Source organism: Lissotriton vulgaris, chromosome 10 (genome assembly GCF_964263255.1).
Source record: "Lissotriton vulgaris chromosome 10, aLisVul1.2, whole genome shotgun sequence".
In the NCBI taxonomy this organism is placed as follows: domain Eukaryota; kingdom Metazoa; phylum Chordata; class Amphibia; order Caudata; family Salamandridae; genus Lissotriton; species Lissotriton vulgaris.
Window position 1 is genome coordinate 971,552,902 of NC_141698.1, and position 24,065 is coordinate 971,576,966.

Genomic DNA, 24,065 nt, shown 5'->3' on the forward strand with positions numbered 1-24,065 from the left:
CCGGCTGGAGGCCATGGGCTAGTGGTGAGAGACAATCGTATTATCATGCATAATTTTCAGTTGCCCTTGGCTAATGGCCTGGTATGGAAAGAGGAATTGAATTAAATGATGTGAGCTGATAGAGTAACGCCACATTCTGTGAAAGGAGTGTCCCATTTTGTGGTTCTTAAAGGTAGAGAACCAGCGACAAAGGAATCCCCCATGTGGTTGTATAAGAAATACCAGGTATGGGTGGATTGTGACTGTATGTCAGGTATGGTGACAGATTTTCAAAGATGCAATAAAATGAATTACGATAACAGTGAATGAGTGAAGGATGTGGATGTAAAGTGTGGGGACTGGGTGGTAGTAAGGAAGACAGGGCATATAAAGAAAGGAGAAAGCAAATGTTCCCAGTCACAAAAAGTGATTAAGGTAATTAATTCTGTGGTTAGGTTGGATGACAGAAGGGAATGGAGCATGGGAAATTTGTGTAAGGTTAAAACCTCAATTTGAGACGTGTCCAATTCCTGTTTTGATGATCATGCTCTTGCAGTATGCATTTTATGCATTTTCTTGTTAATTGTATCATATTGCTAGTTTACTATTTTTCTTACTGTCATGTACCATACATTGTTTTTTTCACTGTATTTTCTTTTATCGCTTTTTGAAAGTGGGGAGATATGTGGAGATGTACTGTAAAGTGGAATGGTCCTGGGGCATTGATGATGTAATTGGAATGGAGGGTTTGGCATTGTTCCAGGAAAAGCTGTTCATAATTCATTAGGCTGGAAGTTACTGTCACGCAAAGAAGTGCATCCAATAAAGGAAACTTGTGAAGAAAATTAAATTCCTGTTGTGTATCTGATTACTACATACTTTTATATGAATTCAAAATAAATATAAATTAATGATGGAAATGTAAGCAGAGAATTATGTTGCTTGAAGTGTTGTGGATGAGTAGTAGCTGAAATAAACGTTTGGTACAAAAGATCCTAGTTGATAAGTTAAACTGTAATGTGCATTTTAGTGCACTCAATTGTGTAATTCAAAAAAGGCTTCACTCCATTTTTACAGTGCTGAGTGACTCATTTCTGTGTTTAATATATCAGTTATGAATTTGATTTACTGATTTGTTGCATATGAAATAATTCCGAAACATATTGTTTTTATTAGACTTTGTTCAAACCACAAGGATGAAATAAGACACACTTTTGAACGTTGAATGGTCATTCTGCTGTACATGACAGAAGGTAGAGGACGATAAGGTGCAGCTGGCTACCTATGTAATCTTATGTAGCTATGACATCATAAGCATTAAGAATTACATTCAGCATGTGAAGGATCCATTTGATCAGATTGGTTCATTTTTTCAGTGATGTTGGTCTTCTGTTCAACTGTGCAATATACATTCATTTTCTGCTGTACATTCATGCCAGATTTATTTCCTTCCTTATGCTACTAGGAGAGGGGAATTAGAAGCATAACTTTCTGCATAATCAGTACCCTTGATAGTGTAATATTCATATATTTGATTAAGTTGAACTATGATATATTCTAATAAAGAGTCTTTCTGTGGTGGAAAATAGAGACGTATTCCTCCTTTTTATAAATCAGGTCATGAAAACCAATGCTCAGTATTTCCCTGTTCCATATTTGGCAACATTTCTTCTTTGTCCTTCTGAACCTCTCAGAGGCTAAGTAAATCTGCCATGGTGTATCTAAAGCTCAGTCTGAACAAGTCGGACGGCTTTTTGCATGTTCTCCACCACTGCAAGAAATAGAGACACAAAATAACATAAGAACATTTATATTTTTAACATAAAAGTTAGTACTAACTTTGGAAAAACATTACCATGGGGTATGCATATCTTCAGTTTTTCACACCCATGTATTCTAAGAACCATGTTATTCTTGTAGTACAGTAATTTACATTGGAGTGTTAATGTTTCATAATTGAATGCTTTGTAATTATCCACATTGAGGACCAATGAGTAAAAGGAAATTATGTTTTTATTTCGTAGAAGTTTGAACTATCTTGTGGGTTCCCTCCCAAGAATATCTATCATTTATGTACAATCTATTCAAGGACCTCGAAGAAATCTGCCAATACAAATATCACAGCTTTCCTTTTTATGCTGTTCACCGTGGACTGATTTTTAACTTTTTTGGCAATATATCACATGCGTTGGTAAAATTCCAGGACAAGATGTGAAATATTGTATTCTGTTTAATTAATTTGCACCGATTTTTGAGTGATAAAGATGGGATATTATTAAGGTTTTTTTTGGTGGGTAATGACTGTGATAGATTTTAATTTTAGAACACAATTCATCAGAAGAAAGAGAAATGTGATTGCTGAATGCCTGTCACGCATGCCTGTGATAGAGGAAAAGGATGTTTCATTTACGTATAGGGGTTGAGCCAGTAAATGCTTCTATTGATGGAGAGCTTGCTTTGAGTCAAGAAGAATGGAAGAGTGCAATATTTGGTGATGAGTGAGTTCAAGGAATTGAAGGACTTGATGAGCAATGGGTAGCAGCAAGAGTTGCTTTAAGTGAAGATATGAAACAGTACTTGGTGGTGGAGGACGGTTAAGTATTCAGGTCGAAAAGATTTTGAGATGCAGTTGAATTGTTCCGCCAGGGTGCTGAGAAGTAGGTTGGTGAGGAGTGTACATGAGGGAGATTTGAGGAGGAATCTGAGGAAGAGAAGATTAAGACAATCCTTTTGGTGACCGGGTATTGACAAGGAGGTGGAAAGAGCCTTGAGTGATTGTTATTCCTGTAGCAACAACAACAAAATTAAGGTTGTCAGATAACCGCACTTGGTGTGTAAAACTTCCTAGTAGACCATGGGAGAAATAAACAGTGGGTTTTCTGGGCCCTGTGGAAACATTGGGCTGTAGAGACAAGTTCCTAATGGTTCTTGTGGATTACCAAAGCAAATGATTTGTTGTCAAGTCCATAGAGCAAATCACAATTAAGAATGCAATAGAATTCTTTAAAACAGGGTTTTTGAAGGAGGGGAAGCCGAAGGTTTTAGTTACCGATAATAGTGTCCAGCTAGTGTGCACAGCTCTGACAGAGTTTCTTGCAGGTTTGGGTATCAGACATGATAGAGTGGCATTTTTCAGACTGGAGGCCAATTGGCTGGTGGTGAGGGTCAATCGTATTATCATGGATAATATTCAGTTGTCCTTGGCTAGGGACCTGGTATGGAAAGAGGAATTGAATTAAATGGTGAGGGCTGATAGAGTAACGCCACTTTCTGTGAAAGGAGTGTCCCATTTTGTGGCTCTTAAAGGCAGAGAACCCGCGACAAAGGAATTCCTCATGTGAGGACCAATGAGTTAAAGGAAACTATGTTTTATTTCGTAGCAGTTTGAGCTATCTCATGGGTATCCCCCCAAGAATATCTATCATTTATGTACAATCTTTTCAAGGACCTCGAAGGAATCTGCCAATGCTAATATCACAACTTTCTTATTTATGCTGTTCAACGTGGACTGATTTTGAACTTTTTTGGCAATATATCACGTGGAATGCTAAAATTCCAGGACAAGATGTGAAATAATGTACTCTGTTTAATTAATTTGCACCGATTTTGAGTGATAAAGATGGCATATTAATAAGGATTTTTGGGGAGCGATATGGTGATTTTTTAAGTTTCGTTTTTTTCACCTAGGGGTTTCCATCTATACTCAAGTTTCGTACCCTACCTTCTCCCCCTTTTTCTCTGCCCTTTTTCCTGCTGTTTTTCCAGTTCTTTTTGGTCTCCGTACCTTCTCTCCTATTGCTTTTCACATCAAAATATTTGAATTTCAAATTGTTGTTCTTTGCAGTTCCTTGTTCCATTTCTGTTTCCGTATGTTTTTGTTGCTTACTGACATGCACAATCAAAAACACGATTGTGATCGAGCCAAATTATGGACCCTAGCATCCACTGACATTTCAGAATATCGTAAGGCTGCTTTGGTTTTACTTTTCTGCCACCGTTTTTCAGCAAAATGATTGTCTTTGCACTATGGAAGTACCACGACCCTCATATTGCCCTGTAATAGTGAATGGACATTGAGAGGACTGAGATATGCTAACTCCCTTTCCTGTTCTTTTCAACACTCACACTTCTGAGCTGCTGCAGAACAACAAACTCTGTGCCCATCAATAGCACTATATAATAATGTCTGGTTAGCAGCAGAAATAACAATAAACATTTCACTTTTTTAACCCTTTCTATGCGGCCGCGATTCCCCTGGTGTGCTGTAAACAGCACGAACAGGGGCGGGCCGTGACGAACCCCAGCCGTCATCAGCACACGAGCACCGTAGTGCATGACGGCTGGGGTTCATCATCAGCATGGAAGGGGTTAATTGTCTTTTATTACTAAAGTTATTTCTTTGTATCTAGGACAGTATTTGAGTGCTGACATCTTTGATATTTGTTTATGTGGTTGCTAATAGATTTCTGTCAAGTCTTCTACTCAGAATATACGAATGTGAATATTTATCACTGAGAAAGATAAAAACCAAAGACAAAAGATGGATTCTAAAAGTATCAGTTACATCTTTACAAAGTTAGCAGTGGATGTAATCTGTACAAAAGGAGAAGACAAATCATGAAATGAACTATAAAGAAGAGAACAGTGAAAAATAAACATAAGAACTAATGTGTCAACTCTTACGTAATGGCATGTCTTGCGGCTCATAAGTATACAGTCGATTTGAGTATCTTCCACCGATGTCAGCTCTCACAGTTAATGTGGGGTCTGTGAAAGAAAATCAGGATAATACAATGAAAAAATCCCTGCTGACGCCATCACTATGATCATAAGCTTATTTGACATTATTTCTTACATTAAGCACTCGCACTAAATCTAAGGGTCTGTGCAATTTAAAAATCACCCATACCTTTTGCGAAGCTTGTCAGATTTGTGAAAATGTGCCTGCAGTTGGCCATCCCGGCAAAACAATGTTTGCAAAGAACTAATTTCCAAATAAAACATATTTTGCTACATAAACCTATAGGTAAGAGTAGCCCAGTAAAAATATTTTTTGTTACATAAACCTCTAATTAGTAGCAGGTTTTCTTGAACTGTGTTGTTTCACGGAAAACCTATTGTAGCTGTTTTTTTCCAGCAATGTAAAAGACTTAGGGGCATATTAGCAAGGAGATGCGATAATCATCGCAAATCACGCTTAGTGCGACTTGCATTATCGCAGTCTATCGCTGGATTTCTGCCCCGGGTTAGCGGAGTATTATCAACGCTTTCACCGAGGCGATGTGAAATACAGCGATAGAGGGTGAGAAGCTGCATTAGCGTGCGAAAATCAGGGATAATTATCCTGCAAGAACGAAAACCTTGATAATAGGCAGATGTGGACCTAGCCTTTCAATCCTCCTCCCATGTTACAGATATCTAAGTAGAAATATTAGCACAAGTTAACATCCAGCGTTAAAGGCGCCTTTAGCAAAACTTTAAAAATGGCTTCGCGGGTCTGGGGCATCCTTCTAAATATAGTGAAGCTGTGTTTGCAAGGTTATCCCATGATGTTATGTGGGGAAGACCTACTTTGCATGTGATTAGCGATATTGATCACTGACATGCAAAGTAGCAAGGAAATACGCGGTAACGCTTGATAGCGTGTCCTTGTAAATAGGGTGTTAACTGAATCGCTGCTTTTTCGGTGTTATGTGCCGAAAAAGCATCAATATCTCCCTTGATGATATGCCCCTTGGTTGAGAGAGCGGATATAGTAGGATGGCTAGAGTATACAGCTTTTCAACCGTTGACAATAAAGAGTCCGAAGTACTAACATACTGGTGATAGAAACTGGCTAAAATTGCCCACCACCTTTTTATAATCATTCTTCAATCTTGCGATGTGGTGTGGCATCTACTAAAATGCCACACCACACCATCTCTAGCAACAGGCAATCACAGACCAATCTTCGTAATGAATATTAATTAGATAGGCAATTATTTACAACCTTCTCTGACTAAATTCAGACTTAGGGGGTGGCCTGAAAAGAATGGTATTAGGGAGAGTTCACAGTGCTTCCTGGGACTGAGTTTGCCAGCCGTGATTTAACAAGCAAAGTTCTCACCTTTAGGACCCATTTGATTTGTCAATAGCTTTATTATTATTATTATTATTATTATATTTCTTATATAGCGCCAGAATCGACCCCCGAAGGGGTATCTCCGCGCTTGCCTTGGGAACCCGTCCTGGTTTTTCCCTGTGAGATAGCCCCTACAGGGCATCCCCAAGGTGAAAGCCAGGCATCCCGCCGCGGGGGGCCGTTGTGGAGATTAAGCAAGCTTAATGCCCAGAGTTGCAGAGTGTGAACCCATGATTAGGTCAGGCACCGAAGCGAGAATTATCGAGTCCGTGGACATTTGAGCTCAACACCCTGCCGCGTCGGGAACCGAACCCTGGTCCCGGGTCTGACCTCTGCTTCAGGGTCTGCCTGCTCTAACCAGTGAGCCACACTTCTCCACGCTCTCCAGGCTATATAAGAAATATAATAATAATAATAATAATGAACGGAGGATACACTCTTTAGATAGCCCCTACTCACTCCCTGGGTAACATGGCACAAGCAGACAGACTTATCCCAAAGGTAAGGTGTAAAGTATTTGTACTCAAACCACACATTATACAGTGATAACACCATGAACGGACACCACGCCAGTTTAGAAAAATAAAGAGAGCCTCATTTATGAGAAATGATGCATCGCTGCATGAAAGCAGCCATGCGTCACTTCTCAGTGTGCACTCCTTGCGACATACCTGATGAGTCATATTTAATATATGACGCATCATGTTGCAAGGAGTTACAGATATGCCAGTATTTCTGACGTATCTATAAGCACAAAAGTGATGCATTGCTGGATTGTGTCACAAACGTGACGCAACTCCAGCAATGCGTCCTTTCACATGGGGCAAGCCCCATGTGGAAGGGCCTGCATCAGTTTTACGTCTGCTGTGAGGAAGGCGCAAGATTTTGGCTCAACGGCGTCCTAGAAACGACGCAGTGAAATCTAATAGATTTCACTGCGTCTCTTCTACGAGGCTTTTTGCGGGGGAATACCCCCCCTGCATACATTATACCTGACACAGGTATAATGTAGCGCAGGGGTTTACAAAGTGATGGATCTGCTTAGATGCGTCATTTTGTAAAAAGTGCGCAACAGTAGGCATGTTTTACGCCGCCGACGCATCACAAAAAGTGACGCATCAGAAGCACACAACTGACGCAAGGCCTTATAAATGAGGCCCAGAATCTTTATCTAAACCACAGGACAAAAAATGACAAAAATCCAACATACTTGTAATAAGACTATGTCTTTAGAAATGTTTCAAACAACTTGGTCCATAGAAAACTTTGGATGCGTGATTTCTCACAAAGTATCTTGAGATGAGTATTCAGAAGGTAAAACATCCGCAGAGATGGGAAGTATCAAGAAACAAAGAGATGCGTCAGTTCCTGAGGTCATGGGGAGGTGATGCAACAGTTCTGCTGCACACAGGAGAAGTGGTGCGTCAGATCCGGTCTCTAAGGAGAAGTGATGCCTCGACTCCTAGACGCTTCTGGTCTACAGGCAATGCTTCGGGAAAACTTGCTGCACAGGTACGATGGATGGACATCCGGGATTTGTCGCAATCGATGCGGCGGCGGCAAGCAGCACTGTGTTGGTTTCTTCAGCTGCGATCCCTTGATGCGTCAGTTCCTACAGCGGCAACAGGCGCTACATCAGTTTCGGATGAGGCACGACGATGCATGGAGATTCTTCTCGCACAGCGGTGCTGCGTCAGAAAAAACAGCTGCAAGAAGCGCGATGAGTCGATTTTCATAGTTCTTCACGTTTCTTCCCGATTCCAGCAACAAGCATAAGCTTCAGAGGATCAGAACTGGAACAGGCACCTCCTGGCAGGTCAGAACTCTCAGCAGCAGATTTCAGGGGAGCAGGGAGTGAAGTCTTTGTGTCCATGAGACTTCATAAAAGGGAGGCTAGCACCCACAGGCCCTTGGACATCTTCTTCAAGCAGGTACAAACCAAAGTTCCAGTCTTTGTCCTTTCCTTGGCAGAAAAAGCAACTGCAGGCCAACCCCACACAGCGCACAGCAAAGGGGCAGTACTCCTTCTCACAGCTCTTTAGCTCTTCACCTTGGCAAAGGCTCCTCTTGAGCCCAGAAGCGATCTAAACTTCTGGAGTTCTAGCTGTAATACTTATACCCTAAAATGTCTTTGTTCTCTTTGTGCAAGGGTCTCTGAGCCCAGTCCAAATCAGTTCTGTCCTCAGTGGTGCAGAATGACCACAGGGAGTGGAGACAGTATTGTGCAAAGGAGACAGTCCTCAATCAGGTGCAAGGAAATCTCCTCGCACTACTCTAATTGCAGCCCAGCCCCATTCAGCTCAGCTCTAAGTCATGCAGGGAGGACCGGGCACACATCAACCCCTCCCCGTGGCTGTCTACAAAAAATGCATATCCACAGCAACTGTAACTCCCAAACAAGACAGTCAATACACAAACAGGCAGCGGCACACAGAATGGTTAAACAAGAAAATGCCTACTTTCTAAAAGTACTGTGTGACCAAACCGTTTGTTTAGCAAAACATTTATTTTAGTTCAAAATCATTTTTCAAAGTTCATAGAGACATGACATCAAGAAAAAGAACACTGTCAAAAACAGTCAAGTCAAGGGCAAAAACAAACAATTGTGTGCACCATAAATATAAAATATACAGACATGAATACTAAATATTCAACCAATTATACGACACCAAAGTGCAACCTAGTATACAAAATATACAGTCCAAATCAATTGTAATTCAAAACCATAAAGCATGAAGGAAAAAACGAAACCAGTCCTTTAGCTGAAATACCAGTGGACAGGCAGAATTAGGGGTGGTAAACCAATGCCTGCCTGTCTCACAAATCCCGTGACTGAATGTTAAATGTAAATGTAAATGTACAGGAATTTATATAGCGCAAATCACCGAGCGGTTTCTAAGCGCTTGCTTAGGGAACCCGTCCTGGTATTCCCCTGTGAGATAACCCCGGCAGGGTATCCGCAAGGTGAAAGCCAGGCATCCCACCGCGAGGGGCCAGTCTGGTTGCAAGCCAGGGCCCACACAAGTGGAGTAAGTTGATCCCTAGCTGCACCCTTCTTTCTTGCCATGGACTGGGGGTCAACGCGTTTCGAACCAATGTAATTCAAGGTTCTCCTCAGGACATGGACTGGGTACGGTCTTAACTGCACCACGTGCACAAAAAATTGCAAGAGTGGAGGTAATCTGCAAAGCAGGGGAATCTGAATCGAGTTGTCCTGGTGTCAACAGCAAGAGACGCCCGCCGATTCTTAATTATTTTGGGGGTAAAAATTCAACCGCACGGAGCCGATGTGCAGCAGGGATTAAATCCGAGCGGCGACCGAAGGCGTTCAAGGAGTGGCAGAGTTCACATTCCTAATATGAGCTGCACGCCGTGTGTCAGAGACGTCGGCTGTGTAGAAGCGAAGTCGGGGATTCTTAATTAAGTAGGCGGGAAAAATTCAACCGCACGGAGCCGATGTGCAGCAGGGATTAAATCCGAGCGGCGACCGAAGGCATTCAAGTAGTCCCTGAACGCCTTCGGTCGCCACTCGGATTTAATCCCTGCTGCACATCGGCTCCGTGCGGTTGAATTTTTCCCGCCTACTTAATTAAGAATCCCTTACTTCGCTTCTACACATCCGACGTCTCTGACACACGGCGTGCAGCTCATATTAGGAATGTGAACTCTGCCACCTTTCTCATAGCGCACCGCTCGGCGGGCGTCTCTTGCTGTTGACACCTGGACAACTCGATTCAGATTCCCCTGCTTTGCAGATTACCTCCATTCCTGCAATTTTTTGTGCACGTGGTGCAGTTAAGACCGTACGCAGTCCATGTCCTGAGGAGAACCTTGAATTACGTTGGTTCGAAACGCGTTGACCCCCAGCCCGTGGCAAGAAAGAAGGGTGCAGCTAGGGATCAACTTACTCCATTTGTGTGGGCCCTGGCTTGCAACCAGACTGAACATTCAGTCATGGGATTTGTGAGACAGGCAGGCATTGGTTTACCACCCCTAATTCCGCCTGTCCACTGGTATTTCAGCTAAAGGACTGGTTTCGTTTTTCCCTTCATGCTTTATGGTTTTGAATTACAATTGATTTGGACTGTATATTTTGTATTCTAAGTTGCTCTTTGGTGTCGTATAATTGTTTGAATATTTAGTATTCATGTCTGTATATTTTGTATTTATGGTGCACACAATTGTTTGTTTTTGCCTTTGACTTGACTGTTTTTGACCATGTTCTTTTTCTTGATGTCATGTCTCTATGAACTTTGAAAAATGATTTTGAACTAAAATAAATGTTTTGCTAACCAAACGGTTTGGTCACACACTACGTATGGGCTGTGTGGGTTCTAATCTCAAATCAAAGCATTCTGGCTAGCCATCTTTGTTCTGTTTTGCTATTGTTGAGGTCCAGGCTGGTCGGTTTATTGGACCCAAAACCTCTGTGTATACATACTTTCTAAAAGTGGCATTTTCAAACACACAATTAAAAAAAACATCTTTACTAAAATATGTGTTATTACATTCTGAGTTCAGAGAGCCTAAACTTCATGTCTCTGTCTTGTTACAATGGGAATGTATACTTGTAAGATGTTACAGAGTATTTCCTATTCTATCCAATGGGGCAGATAGCCTTTCAATAGTGAGTCACGAAATTGGCAGTAATTCTCTATCAGGACATGCCAGATACACCAGTAGATGTCCTACGTTTCACATACACTGCACACTGCCCATGGGGATATCTTAGGCCTACTATTAAGATGCCCTACATGTAAGAAAAGGGAAGGTTAGGGCCTTGCAAGTGGGTGCCCTTACCAGGTTAACAGGGCAGTTAAAAACTGTGCACAAACACTGCAGTGGTAGGTCTGAGATACCTTTTCAGGCTAATCATGTGGGTGGCACAATCATGCTGCAGACCCTCTAGTATCCTTTAATTTACAGGTCCTGGCCACACACAGTGCACTGTACTAGGGATTTCTCAGTAAATCAAATATCCAATCATGGAAACACCAGTCCATAAACACAATTTACACATAGAGCATATGCTCTTTAGCACTGATTAGCAGTGGTAAAGTGCCCAGAGTCCTATAGCCAACAACAACAGGTCAGGAAAAAATAGGAGGAAGAAGCAAAAGGTTTGGAAATAACCCTGCAAGAAGGGCCAAGCCCAACAGATTTCTAAATACAAACATGAAATTGGAGGATTGTGGAAACGTTTTTTTATAGGATATAGTAGGATATAAAAAAGGACCACTGTCGTGGTGGGACTACAGAGAAGCTGGTAGGGGGAGCAATAAAGTAATAATAAAGCTGGATGGGGAAAGTAGGTGAAAGCAGCGCAAAAGGGAGAGAGCAATACAGGGCAGGGAGAGAGAGCGCAGGTGAGTTTTGTGGGGGTGAACATTTTTAAGAGAGAAAGCTAGCAGCACACAAGGGAAGAAACAAAGAATGATGGGGAGACACGGCAATTCTCAATGAAGTGCTTAACCCAAAAATAATTCCCATAAAAGTGAGCAGTGTAAAGCTACAAATCAGCTACTCATAAGGATGAAAAAAAAGGGCCAATGCGCAAGGCCAAGAACAAACACAAGAGGAGGACGCCAAGCTAATGCAAACCAAAAACCAAGTCACAATTAAATGAAAGTGACAATAAAGCTTATCAATGGAAAGCTAACAAAGGAGGTAAGTCCTCTACAATTTATTGGTATGCCACATTCTATTTTGCAACCAGACAACTCCACTGACTGATAGGTAAAACCTAAAAAGGTAAAGGTGGCCCAAGGGGATATCTTCCTCTTTGCGAATACTTTACCACCTCCTTTGAGGTGTTGATAACTGATCAATGATGTGCAACTGTAGCTGTGGCTGCAAATCATAGACACATACCATTGTGCATGCAGTTAGGAGGGCAAGAGCGGCCGGTCCAGGTAAGAGCGGTGTGGCAGGGTGAGGATGACTCGACCCACTGATCCTACCTGCATGGACCTCTCCTGTAGGAGGGCATGCCCCTTTCACGCCTCCTGCTAATTGTATTTCAAAGTTCATTGCATAGCCCATTTTGCGAGTCAGGAAGTTGTTTCTGAGTTGCAAAATTGTTTTAGTACATTACATATTCAATTCTGACTTCACAAACACTGATTTTGTGTATTGCATAGATTAAATATGCATGAAGATTCAGTATATCAAGTCCAAAGTGTTTCTCATGATTGAAACTAGAATAGACGTGCAAATAGTGTGACTCTTCACAAATAACACCCACCATCTTTGTCAGCAAAATGACGTGCTCCTATATAGCTTTGGAAAACCTCAAAATAAAACACATTTTCATCACACTTGCAGACACTTATCTTCAACACTAGTAAAATTATCCTGCCACAACGGGCTACAAGCATTCCTAGTTCCATTCACTGCATACCACAAAACAATTACAGTTTTAGAATTTGGGGGAATATTAGCAAGAAACTCGTTAAAATTATCGCCGTTTTAGCGGCAGGAAACTGCAGCTAAAACGGCGATAAGGAGCTTGCTAATATGCGTTATAGAATTCCAATAGAAGCCCATGTTAGATGTGCAGGACATCTAATCTGGGCATTTATTGGAATTCTATAACGCATATTAGCAAGCTCATCATCTCCGTTTTAGCGGCAGTTTCCTGCCGCTAAAATGGCGATCGTTTTATTGAGCTTCTTGCTAATATGCCCCCTGGTTTTTTGAAACACACGTAACAGTCATTGGGGCATATTAGCAAGAACCTCGTTAAAATGATCGCTATTTTAGCGGCAGGAAACTGCGCTAAAATGGCGATAATGGGCTTAATAATATGCGCTATAGAATTCCAATAGAAGCCCAGGTTAGATGTGCAGGACATCTAACCTGGGCTTCTATTGGAATTCTATAATGCATATTAGCAAGACCATTATCGCCGTTTTAGCGGCAGTTGCCTGCTGCTAAAACTGCGATAATTTTAACGAGGTTCTTGCTAATATGCCCCATTGTTTCCTCAGCTGTGCACGTCAGCTGCATATAGTCAAAATACCTTGTAGAGATATTATGAATCAGGAATGAAAGGTACATTTAGTTTTACATGGCCTCCCTTCCCGGGCTCCTGTCTACGTGCAAACAGCAATCAGACACAATAATCTGTATGTATTACATATTTTTTGGGCTTCGCTCAAATACTCATGAAATCCCTCATACTTCAAAACACTTGAATTCTGTTATGGTGTTGGTACTGGATATCCTCCATCTGGAATAGCTTAGGGTCAGCTTCTATATTTCTTAGGTTTGGTCACTCACTAGGTAAATTAAGGTCAGGGCATCCATGCGTAGTAATCCAGCCTGCTAGCATCATTACACCAACGCTGTGCCAACGTAGCATGAATCAGCATCTCTTTGGACTTAGTGCTTCGTTTTGGCATGCTATTCCCTATTCCATATATGTCTGAGTAATGGGTGTAGAATAATAATATTACACTTAGTTGAGTTATGCACACTGTAGTTAGGAAGAAACAGCATATTATCAAGGGGGTTTATCTCCGCTTTTTTGGCTTTAAAAGCCAAGAAAGCGGAGATAAAATTAGCTCCCTATTACCTAGCTGTCGCTAACACCAGTTAGCGACAGCTAGTAGGAGATAGCGACCATCTTGGGCCCCACTTTGCATGTCAGTGATATTTATCACTAATGACATGCAAAGTGGGCGTGCCAAGATATTAGCGACAGGAAACAGTCGCTAACATCGCTATCTCCTATTACCAACTTTTGGAGATATTTGCGCTAAGCGCGAATATCTCCAAAAGCTAACACCTGCCCTGAGCAGTTCTTAGCCATGTTATCCAATGGGAGGTGGATAACATGGCTAAGAGCATTAGCTCGCTAATGCATGAATATCGCTGACTTTTCAGCGATATTCATGCATTGCGGCCGATTTTTATCGCATTTGCGATAAACCTTGGTAATACCAAGGTTTATCTGCGATAAAAATCGCTGCAGGTCGGCGATATATTTTTGTCTCTAACCAAGCAATAGCAATAATTATCGCTATTGCTTGGTAATATGCCCCTATTGGTGGCGAATGCATGTCTAAGGAGAGAGTGAGAGTGTATGGGATGTTGACAGCAGTATTGAGAATATATCTCTTCAGTGATTTAGATAATTTACCTTTTCCAATACTCATACTTGTTTATGGTTGAAAATACCACCGGCACGGCTTCCAGAAATGTACATTCCTGGCAAGTGTAAATGCGTTTTTCGCCATGATGGTGGAGACATCTGCAGTTGGTAAATCTGATTTACAGGGTGTGAATTTCTTAGGCATGGTATGTTTTGGAAGAATGGAAATGCAAACACACATGCACGTTTCTGGGCACTCCCAAACCTCAATCTGACCTATTCCCAGAGGTCAGAAATTTACTCCAGCCAATGGATGGAGGGGCATATTAGTTTAAATGCAGATTGCTTCTACAAGTGCAGATTGGCATCCATCAAAACGTTTTCGATTCACAGTGGGGCTCGTTTATGCACCCTTTGAAAAGCATCAATCAGAGATTATATCTAATAATAATGAGGGCCACTTTTCCCCCATCCTCCCTGTCCTCCCACCACCTCTCCGGACACATTGAAACATAATTTACTGACCTTTTAGGCATGAGAGTCATTCAATTAACTCAAACTATCATACATGCTTCCACACCAATTGGGCAACCAGAAGTCAAGACTGACCAACATTTGTCGGATGAATTTCATTGGATGCCAGAATAAACTTTGTTTTAACTTCAGACTTTATTGCCAGTCCAAATTGACCATGGGAAATACAATACATTTCTCTCTGACATTCTGTTTAACTGTAATGTGCCTCTAAACACTGCTTCAGAAATGACTCAATTGAGTTGAGTTGTATTTATAACAGATAATACCAATTGAGTTGTCCCAAACAGGTATTACTCCCAGGTCCCTCCTGTCCTCGTCCCATTCCTTAACTAAGTGGAGATGACCATCTCGGCAACAGAAAAAAGAACAGGAGCATGCTGGGATACCCAACCCACTCCCTCCCACTGGGAGTACATCAGCGGTACCGGCCCAGCATGCAGCCTGTTCTTTTTTCTGTCTTCCGACAGAATGGGACGTGTTTGGACTTACCTGATATATTCTTCGCTGGACGTCTCGTTGGGGCTGCCGGGCTGTCCTAGCTGTCCTCTTTCCGTGTTCTGCTGGCCTACTGGTCTTGCCAGGAGCTGTGTTGCTTGCCGCCCGGCTCTTTGCAGCTGGAGCGCCGTTCCTCCCAGTCTCTTCCAGGTTGCCTTGTGCGACTCCCTGTGTCTTGGCCGGTCTGGGGAACGCGCTGCTGCGGCTATTTGGTGGGTCCTGGAGCTCTGCTGGGTGATGCTCCTGGGGCCCCCTGCCTGTCGTTTGGTATCCTGTTGGCCTCCTCCAATCTTCCTGGCATCCCTGATGCTAGGTTGGGTCAGTCCAGGGGCTGGCCTTGCTGTCGCCTCAGAGGCCGTTTTTGGCAGGCTTCTCCACCCGGTGCTGCTGGGCGATGCTCCTGGGTCCCCCTGCCTGTCATTTGCTATCCTGCCGGCCTTCTCCAATCTTCCTGACATCCCTGATGCTAGGTAGGGTCAGTCCAGGGGCTGGCCTTGCTGTCGCCTCGGAGGCTGTTTTTGGCAGGCTTCTCCACCCGGTGCTGGTTTCCTGGTGCGCGTCATGGATGGCTGATGGTGGGGGCAGTGAGCCTGTGGTGTGCTCTTCCTGCCCCTTTGGTGAGTACTGTGTAGCGGTTTCCTTTATTTCTACAGTATCCAACAACCTGTTGGGGTTATGTACGACGTCCCCCTTCTCTTGTGTGGGCGCTATTTATTTGTATATTGTGTTGTGTGATGCTACGGATGTGCTAGGTTTTCCATCAACATTAGTTTACAAGATCTAGGGGGCCGCCTGGATCCGCACTGCCCCCTAACCCAACGCATGAGCGCAAATCCATTTTGATGAGTCCTGCTGTTTGATGTTTCTGCCTCTTGCTCTGCAGGTTCCATGTTCAGCCTACAGCCATCCTGGCCTGAAAGCATGTGATCTCGTCTGGTCTCCGAAGTTATGGAGATTCAGGCCTGGGTAGTGCCTGGCTGGGGGACCGCATTGGGGTACCTGGTGTTGTGGATGTCCGGGTTCTTCCATGGTTGTCGGTCTGTCTTGACTTCTGGCCATGCCTCCCTGTGTGCCCCTGGTCTTGTCTACTTTCAATGGTGGGCGGGGTTCAGGTCTGGTTCTTTCCTGGATGGGTGTTCGCCTGGGTGTTCCTGGTTTGGTGGGCTGTTGAGCTTTCCGTGGGGTTAGCTTGCAGCCCTGGCTGGTGTGTCTTCCCCCTTGCTTCTGGCTGCTGCCACCCTGTGCGCCTGGACTTCTGGGGGTGGTCGGGGTTTGATCCCGGGGCCACCTACTTGCGCTGCTTGCACTCTGCTCTTGAGCTGGGTTCGGCTGTTCTCCCTGATGCCTTGCCTTATGGGTTCCTTGCTTTCTTCTGGTGCTGTTGGTTCCCATCGTCCTCAGGTCTCTCCAGGTGCTGGTGGATTCCTGTTGGGGTTTCTCTTCGCTGGCTCCTGCTCCTGCATGCAGGCCCTCTGTGATTTGCTGGTTGCGTGAGATGTGGGTCCGTTTGCTGTCTCTGTCCGGGGTCCTTTGTGTCTCTGGCCTTGTTCTCTGCCTCTGCTGCCCCCTGCTCCTGGGATCCTGGCAGTCCTTCGGTGTCTTTGGCTGCCTGCAACGTTGGCTCCCCTGCCTTCGCTGTCCTGTCTTGGGTCATGGTTTCCCTTGGCTTGCTGCCCTTTTTTGGGGTGTTCTGCCTGGGGAGAAAGGGGTCCTTCGGGTCTTCCTCCATGGGTTGTGTGTTCCCTGGCCTCTGGCTTTTCGCTTGCTCGGCGCTTGATGCTGTTTGGCGTCTGGGCTGGGGGTCGGTCCCTGTGGGTCTGCTGTTGGCCTGTCCCCTTGGTGCATGCCACCTGTCGTTTTCTTGCTTGCCTGTGCTGGCCTGCAGCCTTGGTTTCTGTTGCGCCTGCTGCCTGCACTGTGGTTTGGCCGTGTCAGCCCTGGTTCCTCCCTGGGTTGGTGTCTGCTTGCTGGGCCGTGGCTCACTTTGGGTGGTCTCTCCAGGGGTTTGTTTGCTTCCTCTTGTGGCCTCTTTGCTCTGTCCTCTGGGCCTCTGGCTGTCCTGCCCTGCGGGCTTCTGTTGTCCCTGGTCGGCCCTTGTTGGTGCCTGGATTAGGGTGCGCCTGGGTTTGCCTGTTGCTGTAGCCTGTTCTGGTCACCCTTGGCTGCTTGTCTGGCGTTTTGCCCTTTTTTGGGTCCTCGTGCCTTGCAGTTCTTGGGCTTCCTTTGGCTGCCTGCAGCCCTTCTGCCCATTGGCTCCCACCCTTCTGTAGGTTCAGGCCTGGTGCGTGCCTGTCTGGGTGCCTGCCTGCCTGCGGTTTTCGCTGTTGGGCACTTCTTGCATCCTTCTTGGTGCTTTTGCTTGCCTGTGCTTGGGGTGTCGGCCTTCCGCTGATTCGCTGGGTCCTGTCCCTTGTTTTCTGTGGGTGGGAGGGCTGTTGTGTCCTTCCTTGGTTCTGGTGGACCCTTGGCCTTGTTGGGCTGGTGGCTCTGGGGCAGTGCTGTTTGGGGCGCTGGTGGGTTACGGCTGGTGTTGGGTGTTGGCTTGTTGGGCTTGCCTTCTCTCCAGCCGCTCCTTTTGCCTCCTGTGGTGGCTGGGTGTCTTTGGTCTTTCTTGGCCTCTGCCTTGGGTGGCCCCATGTTCTTCAGGTGCCCAGCTCCTGTGCCCTGCCCTGTCTGCTGTGCCCTTACCCTACTTGTGGGTGCAGGTGTCAGCCTCCCATGGTGCATGGGCCACTTTGTTGCTTTCCGCTCCTTTCACTCCGCTTTCGGGTTGCGGTTGGCTTTGCCTGGGGTCTGGGGCTCTGGCTTTTTCCCTTTGAGGGCCTGTTGTTGGGCCTGTGCTCCCGTCCGGTCTGTTTTCGGCCTGTGGTGTCTGTGACCCTGGCTCTCTTGTTGGCTCAGGGGTGTTCCTTCTCCCCTTTGTTGGGTGGTGCGCCTTTGGTTTCTCCCGGCTCCTCTCCGTTGGTTTCTGGTGGCTGGGTTGTTCCGGTGTGCTCTTTGGACCTGGGCTCTGTCTCTGTTGGGTTTGCCCTTACGGTCCCTGCGTTTGGCCTCCCGTTCGCTTGTGCGTTTGGGTCGCTGCTGCGCCTCTCGGCTTGGTTGTGTCAGGCTTTGTGCTGTGGGGCCCTTGTTTGCTTGGAGTGCTCTTTTGGTCCCTGCTTCTATCCTTTACTGTGCCGCTCCTTTCGGCTGGCTGTGGCGCTAGGTCCATTGTGTGGGCGGCTGGGCTCCTTCCCTCTGCTTTTACGCTCTCTAAGTGGCTTGGCTGTGGTTGGCTGCTGTGCCTTTCCCTGTGCCCCTTCTTGGTTGGGGGTTCTTTTTGCCTCTCCTTCCGGGTCCCAGTGGCTCTGTGTTGTGTGCTTCCTGGCTGGATGACTGGCCTCCGGTTCTCCTGATGGTTTCTTGGGCGTTTGTGGGTCTCCTGCGGGGTTGGGCTGTTGGCCTCCTTGTGGGTCTTTCCTGTTTTGCCCTTCTACCTCTTGGGGTTCGCCTTCGGTGGTTCCTTGGTGTCCTCCTTTCTCCTCCTGGCTAAGCATGGGCGAATTTTGCGAATTTGCGATCCGCGAATTTGCGGATTTACGAATTCGCGATCCGCAAAATTCGCGAATTTGTGCGAATTTGCGGATTTTTGTTTTTTGCGTGTTTGCGGGGTTTTTTGCGTGTTCGCGGGGTTTTTTGCGTGTTCGCGGGGCTTTTTGCGTCTTCACGAGCCGCTTGCATAGCGAAGTTACCCATGCAGTCGTTTATGGGAGAGGGAGAGATAGATAGATAGATAGATAGATAGATAGATAGATAGAAAGAGAGAGAAAGAGAGGGAAAGAGAGAGGGAGAGAGAGAACGAGAGAAAGAAAAAGAGGCCGGATCTCTGAAGGGCCAGATCCTGAGTTGCCCCTACAGAACATACAGCTTTTTATTTTTAGCAAAATGCAAATGAAAATTGTGCTGTAAAGGTCTCTTTTAGTTTAACCCCTCCTGACAACTCAAAATGGGTGTATTTGCCATCCTCTCCCTTCTTCCTGTTTTTTATATCTGTAAGTGCTTCCTGATGAAGTTTAATTCCTTGGACAGGTGCCTCGTTGCCTACTTGTAACTATTCTCTGACCCTGCTTCAAGGGTCAGAGCAGGGTCAGAGAATAGTTGCAAGTAGGCAACGATGCGCCAGGAAGCAATTAGCAGCTGGTGTCCAAGTTGAAGATAATTTGTTTGTAACCCTTTTGTAAAAGGTAACAAAGAAATTAGGTTCAACTTTTGCACCTGCTGCTGTAACTCTTGCTTGGCTGAAAATTCGTCCCCGCTGATTCGCGGATTTTACAGCGATTTCGCGAGATTCGCGGATCGCGAAATCGCGGAAAATCCGCAAATTCGCCGGCGAAACGGATTTTACGCCCACCCTTACTCCTGGCGGTTGGTGCGCTCTTGGTTGGTGTTGTTTCCTCCTTTCCGGGTTCTTGGGTTTTAGTTGTCTTTGCGACTCTGCTGGTGGCTTCCCCTGGTGTGTTGGGGTAGTCCTATGGTTGGTCGAGTCTTGCTTCTGTGATGTTCCTTCTTGGGCCTTCGGCCCTGACACCCTGTGCGGTCTGTTCTCCTCTGCTCTTGGCAGTTGGGCTGGGTTGGCCTGTTTGGTCCCTGGTTGGGTGGCTGCCTGGTGGTGCCTGGGTCCTTTGGCTTCGCCCTTGGGGGTTTCTCCCTGGTCGGTTGCCCTTTCTGGCTCTGTTTCTCTATTGGGGCGTGCCCGCTTCTCCTGGAATTTCTTTGGTCGTTCGGGGGGTGGAGGGGAGCTTGGTTTGGCCCCTCTGGATGCTCCCTTGGGGGAGGTTCTTGTGTTTTTTCTCTGGTTGTCCCCTGTTGGTTTTGGGGTCTCGGCTCTGTCCTCTTGGTTGGGGGCATGCTTGGTTGTGTGCTCCTGCCTGAGTTTTTCTCCTTGTGGGCTACTTTTTGCTTCTGTGGGGTGCCCTTGGCGTTGGTGGGGTTCCGGATGGCCGGGTTCTCTGCTTTGGTATTCTCCACTTAGTTAAGGAATGGGACCAGGATAGGAGGGACCAGGGGGTAATGTCCTATAACTTACCAGTAATCTTCATTACTCCTGGTCCCGTTGTCCTGGTCCCATTCCTTACACCCCTACCTCCCTCCCTGGCGGCCGGCCTTTCCGGTTGTTGGCTTGGTATTTTCAGGCTGCATGCTGGACTGGTACCCCTTATGTACTCCCAGTGGGAGGGAGTGGGTTGGGTATCCCAGCATGCTACTGGTTTTTTTCTGTCCCGGAGATGGTCATCTCCACTTAGTTAAGGAATGGGACGAGGACAATGGGACTAGGAGTAATGAAGATTACCGGTAAGTAATAGGACATTAACGTTACTTCTTTGAATAACTACCTCTTCAATTACATTAACACAATTTGCACGTGAACCCTTTGGTTGAATTTTGTAAAAATTACTTTGCTTCTGATTGAAGATTGAAGATCCGTAATGCAGAATATTCAGCATTCTTGGTGGTCATAGTTCTTGCTCAAGAGCAACTGTAATTGTTTAAAAGGATCTAGCTAAGGCATCCTTTGTCCATTCAGAAGGAGCCCGGGGAGTTCCCGTTAGACTATGGCAAGGAATCTTTGCCATTTTCCTAACCTTAAACCACATTTCTGCTAGACTTCTAAAAGTCTTCAACCTGACTTTTTTTTAAATATTTGGGGTCCGCATATTTGAATAAAAAACCTTGATTGGCACCTAGTTCTGAGTTTGCCATCACAGCCCATATGCCTCCCATCCAGCGTGACATCAATGATTATTATCTGGTTTCCTATGTGTCAAAGGGAGATTTGGGTGGTCTGAGTAGCAGGGTTCAAATCAAGCTGCTACTTTCAGGCTACATCAAAAAAGCCTGTCACTGCAGTAGTTTGGGCAGTAGGTGCTGCAGTCCCCAGGTGGCATTTAATATACCATGCTAGGGGTATATTTCTGCACCATACACTGTGACCTTACAGAAAAGTTAATTGAGCTAATCAAGTTTAAGCTAGTTTTGACACATTTAAAGAGGGACTATAGGCACTGTATTCATGTTTAATAGGGGTAGCAGTGCACATAGCTCTAAGTACAGCACAAATATGGTTCAGTAGAAGGTACAAAATATTGGCTGACCAGGCAGAAAAGGCTGATTTCCTAGGGATGGGTGTTGTGGGATTCGTATATGGAGAGGTCAGTCTTCAGCTTGATGCGTCAAGGGGCTCAAACTAAACCTTGCTCATGGGGCTCAGCAAAGCGGACACATGTCTGGATTTATTTGTATACTTTTAAGTTGCTCATGAGCATTTTTACTGTGACTGTAAATCTGTTTGAATATGCTTCTCATACACTTTTATTAATCCTCACTGTAGTTTTATGTTTGTTATTTGAGACAAAGGAAACTAAAATCTTCAATTTCTTCTTACCTACAAACATTATTCGGGGAACATACTGACCATCAGGTGACAAATTTTTGTCTGTTGTTTCATGCTGACGGGAAATGAAAAAGAAAAATTATAAACATTATTGAACTTTGACATGTTGATTACAAAAATATAAAATAAATAGTTCCATATAACATTTGTCAAAGATCCCGATAACACATGTGTGCCATTCGACATCATTCAGGTGAAAACATTGTTTTACCTTGTTTTACAATAAATACATTTTTTGCATCCACAATGGGGCACTTTCACTCTACATTACACTGGTGTTTGAATGTATTTATATCTCAGTTCTCTTAACTGTTTTATATTCACACTCAACAAAAGTAACAATATATTTTGAAACCTTACACACCTGATTCACAAACTTTTTATGTGTATAAGTAAAATGTACATGGTTAAAAAATGAATCTGCTGGTGGAACTTACACATCCTGATTTGTAAAATGTCAACTTGCAGTTCAGACAATATTCCAGCATGATGGATTTTTTGCTATTGCAATTATAGGGCAGGCTATTTTGAGGATGACTATGAAAACTGTGACAAACATCCACAAACCCATGAATCAGAAGACATTTGCAACATTTTGCAGCTGCTTTCCCACCCTGAGAACATGGAAACCAAAGGGCACACTCCTATGTCTCTTGGGAATGAGGCTTGTCCAAGTGTGGACTAGTGGACTATCAAGTGCCTCAAAATTCCATGATTCTAAAAGATACATTTTTAAATCAGAAATAATGGACCTATAATTTGCCTTGGTTTTAGCATAATTTTGTGAATTGTTTGCCTTGTATGGCTGGAGTCTGAGAAAGCTTTCTTGAAACCTTAAAATCTGCCCATCATCATCAATGAGGGAGACTTATTTTTTGTCTAGCAAAATATAAAAACTGTAGATTCATGTGCACTTTATGCTAGCTGTAGCCGTCTCCATGTCCTTGTATTGACTAAGGGCAAATGCAACAAAGTTAACAGCATTATGGCCTTCACCTTTGGTAATGGTTTTCTCAGTTTTTGTTAAATTTTGTGGGTCTTGATTCTCTGCCATATTCTCAGCTGGAAACACACACCCCGAGTGGGACGGGTATGCTCAGAAGTGAGTCCTGTGCTCTCCTAGCCACTGAAGTCAAGCTATCCTGATGAGGAATGAAAGTCCGAAACAGGTCCTAGGATGATTGCTTCCAGTCCAGGGAGGACCTGGCCTGGCTTTTCGGGCGGGACTGTTCCCATTAGGCGCAGGGTCAAGACTGATTTGCATGTGGCTGGGTCCACACTGGAAAGGCATGGTGAATAAAAAAACAATGGATTTAGGCCCAGATCTCTGTACTGGGGTGAATGTATCACACTGTTCTGCATTCTGTCCATCAATCGTTCTTTTTGCATATTCTCAGCTGGAGCATCGGCAGACAGCTATCCAGCTTCCAAATGCATATGTTTTGTACCCTAATCATAGTGGGATATTGTTAAGTCCCATTTGGCAAATGTAACTTTATGTAAAGCCACAGTAGTTTGGAGCAGGAAGTGTATGAGTAGCATAAAATCCAAATGTCCCACCCAGGCTGTGGGGTAGCTTTAGTCCACCATCATGAGAAGCAATACAGGCATGCCTTTAGGCTTGCCAATGCAGCCCACAATAGGTTTAGCCTCAAAGTAGAAAACTTAATTTAGCCTCAGCTAAGTGACTACTAAGTGTGCCTTGAAAAAACGGGCACCCATGACCAAATTTTCTTGGATCCCGGAGGCCTCTAAGAACAAATAGCATTTCATCACAGGTTCCCGCATTTTAGATTTTCTCAATTGTGCTTTCAGTTGTAAAGAAGTGAGTCCCACCGGGTGGTGCCACCCTAGTCCTGGACCCTTTGACGGAAGCTTGAAGGTACCATGCCAGCCCATCTGTGGACCCAGCAGAACCAATAAATCTCTTCTGCTGAGCAGTGCAACCCTGAGAAGAACCAAAGTATCGCCTCTCCTGCTTGTAATTTCCTGGCACGATGACTTTCTATCGCCCTAGAAGCCTACAGCCTCAACGGAACTGCAATCCTTCATGAGAAATAATAATTTAATTAAAAAAATATTTTGGATGTTATATGTACAAGTTGATACTGGTTGATTTTGATGTATTTTTTATCTCTACTTTTTTTTCATTTAAACATATTTGAGCTCTCTCATGACTTTGTAGCAAGCTTCAGGTATGGTGAGATATTCCGTCTGGTAACTATATATGGGAGGATTACTGTTTTGTTGTTACTTTGTATTCCCCTGTGTTCCTACCTGTTCATTTATTTCTACAGGGGCTCTCTTTGTGTGTTTTGAGTTCCTTGACGATGATGTCTCACCTCGCAATGCAGCCTCGCAGCTCCCTGGAACCGATGCTGTGCAAGGCATCTCCAAACAGGACCTTG

The 24,065-nt window shown here is 44.7% G+C and overlaps 1 protein-coding gene across 1 annotated transcript in view; it reads right to left on the reverse strand.

Annotated features, from left to right (window-relative positions):
- Positions 1 to 1,130: 1,130 nt before the first annotated feature.
- LOC147689087 (anterior gradient protein 3-like) overlaps positions 1,131 to 24,065 on the reverse strand; it is a 102,588-nt gene continuing 79,653 nt past the window's right edge. The window contains exons 6-8 of the mRNA XM_086941975.1: positions 21,649 to 21,712; positions 4,663 to 4,746; positions 1,131 to 1,750 (exon numbers count right to left, since the gene is read on the reverse strand). Coding sequence (XP_086798101.1) covers positions 1,701 to 1,750; positions 4,663 to 4,746; positions 21,649 to 21,712 — 198 coding nt within the window. The 3' untranslated portion in view covers positions 1,131 to 1,700. The remainder of the gene's footprint in view (positions 1,751 to 4,662; positions 4,747 to 21,648; positions 21,713 to 24,065) is intronic.